Source organism: Episyrphus balteatus, chromosome 3, assembly GCF_945859705.1.
Source record: "Episyrphus balteatus chromosome 3, idEpiBalt1.1, whole genome shotgun sequence".
Lineage (NCBI taxonomy): Eukaryota > Metazoa > Arthropoda > Insecta > Diptera > Syrphidae > Episyrphus > Episyrphus balteatus.
The window spans coordinates 116515051-116529127 of record NC_079136.1 but is presented as its reverse complement, the minus strand read 5'-3'; the positions used below and the strand labels follow the sequence as shown (position 1 = coordinate 116529127).

At 31.5% G+C, this 14077-nt stretch overlaps 1 protein-coding gene across 1 annotated transcript in view; it reads right to left on the bottom strand.

The window, feature by feature from the left end:
* LOC129916648 (uncharacterized) overlaps window positions 1–13787 on the bottom strand; it is a 158065-nt gene extending 144278 nt beyond the window's left edge. Inside the window, exon 1 of the mRNA XM_055996734.1 lies at window positions 12993–13787. Within this exon, the coding sequence (XP_055852709.1) occupies window positions 12993–13065 (73 nt within the window). The 5' untranslated portion in view covers window positions 13066–13787. The remainder of the gene's footprint in view (window positions 1–12992) is intronic.
* Between the last annotated feature and the right edge of the window lie 290 nt (window positions 13788–14077).

Genomic DNA, 14077 nt, shown 5'->3' with positions numbered 1-14077 from the left:
AAGGGAAGCTGTAAGGATTAACTCACACGAGCTATACAATCGAATCACATTTTGGGATTTAGCTGTTCAACGTATTTTACATATATAGAATAGGTGTATACTTTATAATGTAGGTAGGTACGTTTGACGTTGAGAATTGAGTTACTACATACCTTGCATGTTTTTTGGCGCGCGAGCCAACAAAGTTCGTTACTTCATTTTTGTGTTAGAGTTTTTTTTTTTTTTTTGTATTTTCTGGCCAAACAATTTGTCGTTATTCTTTTGAAACAGTGTGTTTTGCAGGATGCTTTACTCTGGAAAATGTATAGAAAAATTAGTTTGAAGTTGAAGATTGGCGCCCCACGTGAAGCTGGAAGTCAGTGTTTTGCATATTTGACATACTTGAAAAGCTACACATTATATTGGCGCCCAACGTGAGGCAACCTTTTATTGCAAAGCGTAGATTCACACAGTTGCGTCCGTTGAAAGTTAGTAGTATTGATGTTTGATTTATTTCGTAGGAGACTCGTCCAGGAAAATTAAGAAAAATTGTGTGAAAAATTTCACATTGAATTGGCGCCCAACGTGAGGATGCCAATAATTAAAATGCTTTGATTCGAAACATTCGTAGAAAGATAGTTTTAAGAATGTTTGAACAATTTCTTAGAAAAAAAAACCCTGAAAACATACAGGAAACTTGATTGAATGTCTCTACATAAATTTGGCGCCCAACGTGGAGACCCAAATAGTTGAAAGGTTGATGCATATTGTTCGTTGGAAATCAGTTTTTTCAATACCTTAAATATTTTGTAGAGCACTCTTCATGGAAAATGAAGTAAACGCTTTTTGTAAGACCGGTGCTCAAAGTGAGGCAAAAATTACATTGCGTTGATTGATTGGATGAAAACATTCCTTGAAAACATGAAAAATAAATCTGTGGAATACTTTACCAGAATTATTCAAGTTGTTGCAGGCACTTGGAACAAAAAAGAAGGAGGCAGAGATTTTTAGAAGCAAAATAGTATATAAGTTACATTCAAGAGGAAAATAGCTTTAGTAAATTTTGGATGGAAATAATTTGCCGGGTCTGTAGAATTTGAATGAGAAAAAATTTCAAAGTACTACACTTTATTAGTATTATCAAACAAATTCTTTTTTGCAGACCCGTGAATTTCAATTTAAGACCCTTAAAAGTATTTGGTTTTACCAGATAATATTATTTATTAAGACCATTTTTGAGAATTTTACCTGGGCTTATACTACAGACCCTAACTCTTAAAAAAAATCTTTTCCTGTTATAAGGTCTCTAAAGATGATATGATTGTTGAATCTGTTTGTTCTTTTGATGTATGTCACATTTTACCGGTTTATGTTTTTCAGCTTTTAAAATAAACATGCTAAGGTTTCAAATCTGTCATCGGTGTAGGTGACCCCATTACGACCTGTAAGCCACTTAAGTTGGGTACCAATTTTATTCCAATCTACATCCCTGAAACCATAGTGTTATAAAAAAAAACATTTATTTCAACTGTTTAGTGCTGCAGAAATGTATAGGGTCTCAACAATTGAGACTCATATTAAATTTTGTTGTTCCTACGATGCAAATAACAATTTGTTGCAGGTTCAATTTTGGCATACAAAAACAAAAAACTAAACAAACTAAGAGTTACCGATGGGGACAAACGTATTTAGACCCCTAAGGCACAAATATTAGACATCAACGTCATTTCCAACTGTGATTTGGTCAAATGATTTTTAAAACAATTTTGACTTGTCAGTTGAAATTCAGTTTAATTTCAGGGACCTAGAAATGTGTTTCTTATTCCCGTTTAGGGGTCTTAAATATGTTTAATGGTGCAGTGAATTCCTATTTAGCTCTCTTAAGCACCGAAGTTTAACCTCCGTTTTCTATCAGTCTGATATTAATTTTACTCTACGAAGGTATAGCGAACCTGGCTGAAATAAAATAACACGATCGTTTTATATAGGGTCCAGAACACATTTCTTTAAGAAACTAAGGTCTAAATACAAATGTTCTTTAAAAATGAAATTCTCATTTAACTTATCGATAATATGTAATATGAAAATCAAATTTTTAAACGGAAACTTCTTTTGTCATTTTTAAATCTATAGTAGAGGTCCTAAATAACATTTCTTTTTTATTCATCAATGATTTGTTACAACCAGTATCTATCTTGCTTCATAGAATTAAAGCTCATTCAAGTATTTAATAATGCATAAAACATAAAACTGAGAAGACCACTTGGGGTCTTAACTAAATGAATTTTGACCAGTTTAGCCATGTAGACCACCAAAACTGGGTTCAATTTTAAATAAATTTAATGATAACTACGAAAAAGTAATGCCCACTTTAAAGTAAAACCTTTTATGAAATTCAAACATTGAGGTCTTTTAAAATGTAAATATAACTCTAGGTATACAAAAATTGCTCCCATTAAATATTCAAATAAAGTATTTACTAACAACCTTTTAAATTTATCTCAAAGGTTCAAAGTAAAATTTTATAAGTAGACGAAAATTAGACATACTAAAAATTATTCAAATTTCCCAACAAAACTCAAAAACAATTGTTCAAGGTTTAAAAAAAAAAAAAAAAAAACAAAATTAGTTTTTCTAAAAAAGCCAAAAATTAAAACCATATGAATTTTAAAAACTTTTGTCAGTGACACACACTGTTTTGCACTGTTACACTCATAAATTATCCCGAAAACTTAATCGAAAAAGGCACTTTCTGGCGTGAACTTTAGCCATTTTATGTGAATAGCCTTGTGTGTACCTTTCGAAAAATATATTTTATCCACACATCATCATCATCATCATCATACCCCACTCTTACACCTGTCCCCATACAAATATATATGTATTTTATTTTATATAAGGCCATGCGACTGTGTGTATGTCTGATTTCTCTCCAGGACTCCAGGTTTCCACTTAGAATCATGTTGTTTGTAGCTTGTGTGTTAAATATGCCACACGTATATACAATCTCTAGCTCTTACACTTTATAATATAAAGCATATAAACCAGGACGATTATCCTGTCAACAGAATACTAATTAGAATTTTATTTATACACAACGACACGAGGTCCTTTTTTAACTACTATAGTAGCTTCGCTGTTTTTGTTAACGTTATGTGTCGTATCCTTTTTCGATGTTTCGTTTGCCAGAGAAACATATCCTTCTCCCCAAACACACATATATGCAATTTGGGGATGATATGACAAAAAGTCCTTGCTAGTGCTGTAGCTTGTGAACGGAAGGAATGGAGATGTTTTTGTAACATGTGATTGTGCTAGGATATGTTCCAAGTCTCACAACTGATTAAATAAACCGTTTAACATCTTGATGGATAAATGAGACAACAAACAACGGAGACTTTGAACCATTGAGCTTAAGAGAAACACGTTAAGAGTGTCGTATAGCATAATGTTAACTTCCATCACTAACACCCGTCCTCAAATGCAGTTCTCCTTCTTTTAAAAGGCACACAAGATGTATAGAAAAAAAAAAAAGACAGAAAAAAAAGATCAACCAGAAGATGCGTTAAGCCAATTTAACCGCTTAATCAGGATGTCAAAGAGAGAAAAGTCCTTTTTTTTGTAGAAAATTATTTATTTTTTTTTGTTGTTGGTAATGTTGCCTTTCATGGTGAAGGTTTCAATATGTATTTAATCCCCTTATAGCTTCCAATTGACTTGAAGTGACACTTTTCCCTTCATTGATGGACACGACTGACAGAGTCCCAGAGTTTGAGTGGGTAAATTATGAGTTTTTCTATAAGAAATTTATGTGGATCATTCAGGACACGTTTCAAGAGCAAGAGCCCCCAAAAGCTGTTTTAAGGATTTTTCGTTCTTTCGGGGTTGTGCAGGTACCTTCGGTCAGGGACGGATTGAAATTTTTTTTATATTAGGTTAGGCTAGGTTATGTTAGACAAGGTCAGGTTGAGTTACCTTAGAATAATATTACATTTTGTTTTTCGTTACGATACTTTACGTTAAGTTACTTTATTTTACGTTACGTTACGTTAAGTACGTTTCGATATAAAGTAATTTAACTCTAGGCTACGTTAAAAATACTTGGTTGCTTCGTTGTAAAAATGATCAAACTGTTTATTATTTATAATGAAAGACTTATTATACCGAATCTAAGCCTTTGATTCGATTTACGACTTAATTCACTAACATTTTCAATATTCTTCTTAGAAGCGCCTCTGGCTATTCACGAGGCCCCAAAAACTCATATTCAATATACATTCCATGTTAATCCTCAACCGCCTTCCCATTTCAATCTACTTGATGCCTTGCTTTGGGGTAACAAATTCAAGCAAAGTATACATCTTGTGATGTTGCTTGATGCTCCTTGACAAAGGGTACCACATCACAGAGGTTATTGTGAACATATTTCTCCAACCTCGAAGCGCTCTTCCAACCTTCTTTTCATATAGAAAAAAAAAAGATGTAAATTTTTCACCAACAAAAAAATAAAATAAAAACCCTATACAGACGCTTGGTGCTTCTGTCCCTGAATAATTTATGAGCCTCCACTCCACTCTATATAGGTGGATATAAAAATAAATTTTCTTCTTGGATACTTAAGGACATGCTATATTCTGTCAAATATTGATGTTTTTTTCCACACAGGCACACCACACTACCGCACCGCCAGGGGTAGATTTCTCTTTCTATAACTTTCATCTCTACTACAAAAATGACAAATCAAATTTAAAGAAGAGCTTTTTTTTGTTGTTGGGTAGTATACAGGATTAGCCATCGCACAAGTTGCCTAGTAGAGTGATTTTTTTTTTGCTCCTTCTATTTTTTAAATTGAAAAAGGGAACAACAGAAAAAAAATTAAATTAAGGTTAAAAAAAAAATTGTTTTAAGGAACTCTGCCAATTGGGTAAGTAGAAAGTTATGTTGGAGAATAATTTATAGTTTTAAGGTATTTTCTTTTTTGACAGAAAAAAAAATATTATATTGAAAAGTATTTGACAGGGATCAAAAAAATTGAATGGAGTATATGGGTAAGTGAATTTTATATGTACGAGGTGTGCCTTAATCATGAAATAAGGAAATTATTTCTTGAAAATATGGATGACTATCAGAATGATAAAATAAGGTTAAATTAAACCTTTTTTCTTAAGTGAATTTTTGACAAGCTATAGCATGTGCGAGGATATAAACTAAGGATATTCTATTGATACAAAAAAATCTTCAAAAATATTGCAATAAGGAATATTGTATGGTTTTGAATAGTTTTTGAAAACTTGTAGATCTGAAATTGGGGGTTTGAAACTAAAAAAAAAGTCAATCAGAATTTCAAGTCATGGTTTTCCAGTTGATCAATATTTCGATGGCAAATAATTCAGCAACCAAATCTTCAAGAAACTTTTGGTTTTCAGCTATGAAAAGATCTCAAAGAGTCCTTTCTTTTGAGGTTTTACTCGATGGATTTTGAAGAATTTTTTTAGAATGCCTTTTTTTATTCAACTTGACTTGATTTTTTTCGAAAAGTCCGACAAAATATTAAAAACATTTTTTTTTTACATACAAAGATAGGCCTTTTCATTGTAAACTCGTATCTGTAAGCCAAAACTTGTTTCGAGATTTTGGTCCGAAAATATTTGCATCTAAAGAAAAGGTGTTCTTTGAATCGAAGTTCAATGTTTACTACTTCTACTTCTCGTTCAAGTCAGTCAGCACCCATGCTTGCAGACTTTTTAAATGCAGAAGCAGCCATAAAATATAGCTCCAAAGAAAGGTGCTTATTGCCTTTTTTATATGAGGTGGACACCGCTTAAAATAAAAGTATACGCAATTTCTTATGATGATGATTGCTATGAGTCCAAACCTAACTAACGCTTATTTAAGGGTACTACTTTTAGCAAGCATATGATAAGATCTACACGAATTTTTCTGGTTATGAAAAAGTGCTATCAAAACTATTCAGAACTAGCAAAATGGCAAAATCCTACAAATGCAGATTTTAAAACAATAACTAAAACCTAATTTATTTCATAACATATTTATTTTTTCTTTGTACACTCAGAAAAAAAGAATAGTTAAATAGGTAATAATGATTATATTTGTGACTAAATTAATAGTTAAATAGAAGTATTCTCTAAATTAACTATTAAATAGTCAATTTTAACTATCAAAATATTTTTTTTTTGTTAAAATTTAGTTTGGAGAAAACTTCAATTGACTATTTTAATAATAACAATTAAACATTTTTAACTATTTCAAATATTTGTCCCGATAATTATAATTTTTTTTATTCTTATTTAACCTTAAAAATTAAAAAAAAATTAAGCAAAAAATGCAATTTGTATGATAACATCATAGCTCTGGTCGCTGCTTTTAAAATACTAAAATTCCAGTTTGTGACGGGGTACGACAGAATTTGAAAAAATCTTAAAAATCAATATTTAGAAGTGAAAGTCTGGAGTAATTTTAAAAGAGTGTGTCAGAAACATGACGATTTTATTTTCGAAAACATGTTTTCTTGGTTCTTAAGCCCCCCTTCTAACCATTTTATAGGTATTGGGAAAAAAATAAAAATAAGAACAACATTAAAAATACCAATTTTTGTATGTTTTTTTTTTATTGGACTGGAGCAACATTGTATAGCGAAAAATAAAAATTTTTTTTTTACTTAATTTAGGGATTTAATAGTCTTTAAAAAACCCCATTGGTTATTCATCATTGCAGTTGAAACCTAACAAAAATAATCCTCAAAAAACAAACAATAATATAACAGATCAAATAACATTTTTTTTTAATTTGTTCAGTTTTAAAATTTATTTTTATTTATTTTTTTATTTTAGTTTAGTATTAAAATTTTATATAATCTTTTTTAGTATCAACTCTGCACTGAAAAAAATAAAATAAAAAAAAAAAAAACAATACAAGAAAACATACATTTTTGCACTGTAATGCGCGACCCCTACCGGTGAGAGAAAATAAAAAAAAAAAAACAAATAAGAAAGTTCGGACTAAACTCGCCTTAGAATAGCATTTCTCTAGGTGTCTGATTAATTACTGAATATACCCTATTTAGCAAGAAGCTCTGGGAGCTTAATCCAAAAGAAAGAGTTGAAATCAGGGATGGAAGATGACATTTTTTAATTGTACTGAAAGTTTTATTTGTATTGTACTGAAATGAGTGCAATTGTATTGAAATATATTTTTCATACGAGAAATTAATTTAAAATTTAATCAAAATGTTGTAAGAGACTTCATCTCTTACATGCAATATAAAAGCATTACTTTATAAACGACATTAATAATAATAACGTACGGCAACGCTTATTTACGATATAATGTTTCATGTTCATATCCATTTTATGATTTTTATTGAGAGCAAGAAAAAGCTTTTTATAATGCATATGTTTCTTTCGAAATATTAACTGTTCAAATATAAAAGAGCTAAATGAAAAACTCTTTCTCAAGAAATCGAATGATTTTTAAGCTGTTCTTATGTAAAACATTTTGTACTGTTGGTTGAATAACGTTCTTGTGAAAGCTCTCTTATTTTTAAGAAAATGATTCTATGTTATATTATGTTTAAGTCACACTCTGAATAAAGAAGTCGAATGGACAAGTTTAATGTTTCTTTTATTTTATTGCTTGCTTTATTTTTTGCCTAAGTTTAATTATTTGCATGTTTTAATAAGTTTTATTTTGCTCGCATGGTTTCGCTTTTATTGTTTTTAGTAAATTGTAATGAAATTAGCATGAAAGACGCTTACAATTAATCAGAAGTGGGATTAAGAACTTGCAACGTAGTTTATTTGCTTAAATTTTGTCAAATTTTTTTTTGTGAAAAATCGCATGTGTAAAGATGAATGCTACTGCACGTGCGTCGAGATTTGTGGAAACTTCCACGGTTCAGAATCTGAAGTTAAAATTGGCCGAAATGGATTTATCCACACTTGGCTTAAAATCTGCGCTTAAGGCTCGCTTAAATGAAGCCATTGCTTTGCTTGAGCCACATGAACTCGAGGGTTTATTCCCTGCTGATGCTGTGAATGATGATGATGGTGAAGGTGACGACGATGGCGACGGCGACAATTTGGACAACGAAGAAAATTTAGTCCAACAACGATTAGATAGACTTCGTGAGGTGCTTCGTAAAAAGGAAGAAATTCGGGCGCTCGAAAAACGATTGGCTGAACTAAATAGCCATAGCCCTGCTAGAGAAGTTCGTCCTACAGCTGGATGCACAGCACGTGACATCGAAGACTCGTTGCCTACGTTCTCTGGTGATGATGAATACCCGATCACAAAATGGATTGAGAATATTGAGGATGCTGTTGTCACCTACCACTTAAGTGAGTCCGAATCATTTATTTATTTTAAGCGATTGCTCAGGGGTACTGCAAAATTATTCGCAAGGTCAAAGTCATTTCGCTCGTGGATCGAGCTTAAGTCTGCGCTTTTGACAGAATTTCACAAGCATACCACCGCGACCGATGTGCATAATGCTTTGCGAAAGCGAAGGAAACATAAGGATGAAAGTTTCCAACAATACGTCCTGGCTATGCAGGAGATAGCTTCTTCAACCGAAATCGACGAGCAAGACGTGATTGCTTATATCATAAAGGGAATTCCAGATTCCGTTTTCAACAAGCAGCTTATGCTTACGGCAAACACAATAGCTGAGTTGAAAACCATACTTCGAAGATACGAAAAAATGAAGTCTGAATCCCAACCATCGACTTTCTCGTTCAATAAGCCTGTGCAGCAATCAAAGCCTTTGCCACAAGTCGACACAAAAATAAAGTGTTACAATTGCAACGAGTTGGGCCACATTTCACCAGAGTGTCCAAAACCACGTCGACCAAAAGGCTCATGCTTTCGTTGCGGTATGATGGGTCATTCTGTGAACGATTGCCCCCAATCATCTTCTGTGCTTATGGTTCAAAACGATAACGAACTACGAGTATCTAAAACCGATTTTGCAACACTATTGAATGACTTCCATGGAGTTTTGGAAATCAAGTTTACGAGTCCTGAAGCTGAAAATATGGGAGGTAACATGCATGTGATGACAACTATAGATACCGGCAGCCCCATCAGCTTTGTCCAACGGCAATACGTGCCACCTTTTATGATGACTTCTTTGGAATCACCGAATTATGGTTTTTATGGTATTAATAATTCAAGACTGAATATTTTAGGTAAATTTGCATGTTTTGTTAATTTTAATGGTGAATTTGTCAATTTATGTGTTTATGTTGTTAATGATGGAACTATGAAAGATCCACTTGTCTTAGGACGAGATTTTTTGCTTAAATCTAAAGTTAAATTAGTAATTAATGAAACAAATACGAACAAAATTAAGAAACAAACAAATTATTATGAAAAAGATTATGAAAATTATGATGAAAACGGTTCTGAAAACGATGATAAATATGATTTAGATTTTGAAGATAAAATTTTAAAAATTGATGTTTGCGATGTGCATGATGATATTTCGTTAAAAATTAATGAAAATTTGAATTATTATGATAAAGTTAAAATTAAAAGTTTAGTTTCCGAGAGTGTTTCAAAAATTAACGCGAATCATACGGATGCTAACGAAATGAAAATTGATTTATGTGACCCTAACAGTCGCAACTTTATTAAAGACTTTTCTTTATTAGCTAAACCTTTAAACGTCCTTTTTAAAAAAGACGCGAAGTTTGAGTTTGGCGAAAAACAATTGCATACTTTAAATTTATTAAAAGAAAAACTTTTGAGCGCTCCTCTTTTAAGACTTTTTAATCCAAACGCCGATACGAAGCTACACTGTGACGCGAGTAGTATAGGCTTTGGCGCAGTGTTGTTGCAACGACAAGATGACAATCAATTTCATCCGATTTTGTTTTTTTCGAAGCGTTCAACTGATCAGGAATCAAGATACCATTCTTATGAATTGGAAACACTCGCCCTAATTTATGCCTTAAGAAGATTCCGAATCTATTTAACGGGAATCAAATTTAAAATTGTCACCGACTGCAAGTCGCTGACCCAAACTCTTAATAAAAAGATTTTGAATCCGAGAATTTCTCTATGGGCCTTAGAGCTTTCAGATTTTGACTACGTCATCGAACATAGAGATGGAAAGAGGATAGGTCATGTCGACGCGCTCAACAGGTGCCTTACCCTCAGAAAATATGAAACCCTATCTTTTGACATAGGCCATCTATTTGCATGCATCAATCTTTAATAATTTTTAAATTTTTTTATTTATTCTTAACATTCAAATTATTTCTTAAAATATGCTAAAATTGAAAAATGTCAATCAATACCTTAAAAAAAAATCATCGTAGTTAAATAATGTAACTAATTAAAAGAAAATGAACAAAAACTAATGTTTTTTTTTTCAAAAAACTAGACAAACGAAAACAAAACAAAATCGATTAATATTAATATTTAATAAAAAAACTGAAAAATGAAATCAATTACTATGTAATTTCAAATAAATATGGTTATGTACATTAATATGTATTTCAAAATTCAAATGAAAAATGTAATTATTAATTCTATTTAATATATCTAAATTTTATTTTATAATATCTTAATATTATATGCATTTATTTATGTAAAACATGATATCGTAAATCGAGGACGATTTAAGGTCAGGATGACCGAGCTGTAAGAGACTTCATCTCTTACATGCAATATAAAAGCATTACTTTATAAACGACATTAATAATAATAACGTACGGCAACGCTTATTTACGATATAATGTTTCATGTTCATATCCATTTTATGATTTTTATTGAGAGCAAGAAAAAGCTTTTTATAATGCATATGTTTCTTTCGAAATATTAACTGTTCAAATATAAAAGAGCTAAATGAAAAACTCTTTCTCAAGAAATCGAATGATTTTTAAGCTGTTCTTATGTAAAACATTTTGTACTGTTGGTTGAATAACGTTCTTGTGAAAGCTCTCTTATTTTTAAGAAAATGATTCTATGTTATATTATGTTTAAGTCACACTCTGAATAAAGAAGTCGAATGGACAAGTTTAATGTTTCTTTTATTTTATTGCTTGCTTTATTTTTTGCCTAAGTTTAATTATTTGCATGTTTTAATAAGTTTTATTTTGCTCGCATGGTTTCGCTTTTATTGTTTTTAGTAAATTGTAATGAAATTAGCATGAAAGACGCTTACAATGTTATATTTGCAAAAACTCTTAAGTTTTCTATATACATATCGTTATTTTCTGAGTAAAAGAGTAATTTTTATTTTATTTCCTTAAAAAATATATAGGAAAAAGTTATTCACAGAAGACTACAAGAAGTATTAAAAAAAAAATGAAAAAAAAAAAAATGCAAAAATGTGGGGACCAAAAATATAAGTGCAATTTTGGTTTTAAGACTACAATATTTTTACTGATTAATGTCGAAAAAATAGAACAGTTTCATCAGTTTTATAAATAAAAATATAATAAAAAAATTGGAACATTTATTTTGGTTAAAAAAATCTGAAATTAAATTAAACATAAAAATAGATCTGTCGTTTGTTATTACTTTCGATTTCCTGTGTTTTTGAAATCTTAGATTGGAAAAGCATTCTTAAGAGACAGATTCAAATATTGTATCGAATTCAGACAAATTGTATTTTTGTACTCGAGCAAACTCATTTGTATCGAATTCGATACAAATGTATTGACTTTTCCATGCCTGGTTGAAATCACTTAAACTTCGAAAAAATTTGCTTTTGTACCGTTTTTTTTTTAAGTAAATGGAGAAACCCTCACTGGCAACTGAACTTTAAGTTCGGGCCACTTAGAATAAATACACAAACGTTTTCCGGATCCAGGTTACCTAATATCCAAAGAGTTTAACCGAATTCGAAAAGATAAATATTTTTTTTTTCTTTATTTTGAAGTTTAAAATGTATTTAAGTGAAAGGATTGAATGTTCAAGTCCTTTATAAATTTAATAATTGTTAATGATCAAAATGATATTTCATTCTCCAACCCTGCAAATTTCTATAAAAAAAAAAATACTTTTACAAAGCTCTCGAATTTCATTTCAACACATTTCAATAATTCATATGATAAACGGAATATTCAGAAATGGGATTTTCAACTGAATTCCTAAAGCTGATTTACAACATATATCTTTATATTCTTTTTCTTCTTCTACTACTTAGCTTCTTCAGAATTCACAGAATTCAACCTGCTGCCAGATATCCATTTCCTACTTCCTCTTCAATTCTTTTTGGTAATAATTTTCTTCTTTTTTTTTTTTTTTTTTGTTAATCTACTTCCACATTGATATCTCGTACAAATGTTATTTCCCACCCCTCATACCAACATTTATATCCCATATACCCTATCGAAGTAATTTATTTTCCACCCACCAACCTTCACCCTTCGTATATATTTTTTTTTTTTCTTTGCATTTCTCAAGTGCATTTGTGAATTCCCGACGACACAAATATACCCGATTAAAGGTAAAAAATAAGTAGAAAAGAAGACGATAGAGAGTAAAGGTATGAGAATTTTCAATTCAGCAAAATTGAAATCAAGCAAAACAGCGATTTCCCCACTCGAATGTATAGAAAAAAAAAAAAAAAACTGAAAACATATAAAAGATATTTTCGAATGTGTGTTATATAGAGGATATAAAAGGAAAGGTGGCGCGCACACAGGCAATCGTAAGTAGGTGAAGAAGGTATAAGGACTGCTGATTTCAAGGTAAGTGAAGTGAGAAAAATAAACTTCTCCATCAACTCCCACTCCTCCAGAGTTTCATTCACGTGTGATGCTTCACTTCACCACCAGGTGGCGTGGATGCTTGGAATGATGGGGTACACCAACTCTATTATAACCAAACTCTGCCATACAACAATGTATTTTTCGAGAGCGCACCCCAGAGAAATAGAAAAATATTCAACTCTCCTTAAGCAAAAAAAAAAAAATATACAGGACGAAAAAAGGACGAAACAAAAAAAAAAAAGAAGAAAATAAATTTCCATATGCACTCACCTGGGATTGCAATGACTATCAGCAGGCAAAGAATTGCTGCTGATCGTAAATAGACGACCCGAGTGTGCAACATTTTATATCCTGCGAGTTTCTGCTCCAGCTGAATGGCTGTGAGTGTGGGTGTTTATCCTTATTCTGTGTAGCAGCAGCACCTATAGTGTTATCTCTTCTCCAATAGTGGTAGCGGAATGAAAATGGTATTTTTGCCACTTTTCTCACCGTTTTCACCAAATAAAAAAAAAAAAACACACGAAAAAAAAGAAATAACAATCCTTGGTCCTAGAGCAAGGATCTCCCTGAAGGATTTATATTTTATATCATTTGCCCTTAGCGCGGCGTGGTATCAAAAACCTATGAGATAGAAAAACGTTACTCGACGTGTGAGTGAGAAATATCTCAGTTTCTTATCCTTGTTACACGACGACGACGACGAGGACGATGACGACAAACAACGGTCGGCGAGAAAGGAAAACAAAACGAAAAATTGTTAAAAATGGCGCCCAATGGAAAACTTTTTTTATGTTTTTTTTTTTATTTTTCACACATGCACTTTGCTTTTAAGGACATCAGGTGTTTTATAAACGAAAAATTAAAATCTCCTGAAAATTGTTCACTTTAAGGAAAAAAAAACCGAACACAAAATAACCGTTAAACTAAGGCTTTGTTTTTTTTTTTTTTTGTCTCTAGTTGCTAGAGAAGAGAAAAACGATCAATTGATATATTTATTCACGCAATCAAATTATTGCGATCAACAACTTTGCACATTGATTTTTGGTCCTTTTTGCCCTTAAATTCTGGCACAGTTATTGTTCCTTACACCACACAAACGTTTGCTGATGCGTGTTACAGGCAGAGAGAGTATATAGGTTTTGTAGGTTACTCGTGGCTCGTTGAATCGGTTATATCGTTGTAACGTTTTGTTGTCCTTTAGAGAATTTGGTGTGTGTATAGTTTGTGTCCTGGAATCAAATCATAATTGATTGAATTTTGCACATGGATAAATCTTTTGCTCTTCCCATAGACCAAGCCAAAAAGAGAGAGAGAGAGAGTAAGAGAGAAATAAAGATTCGTAGACACTACTCACT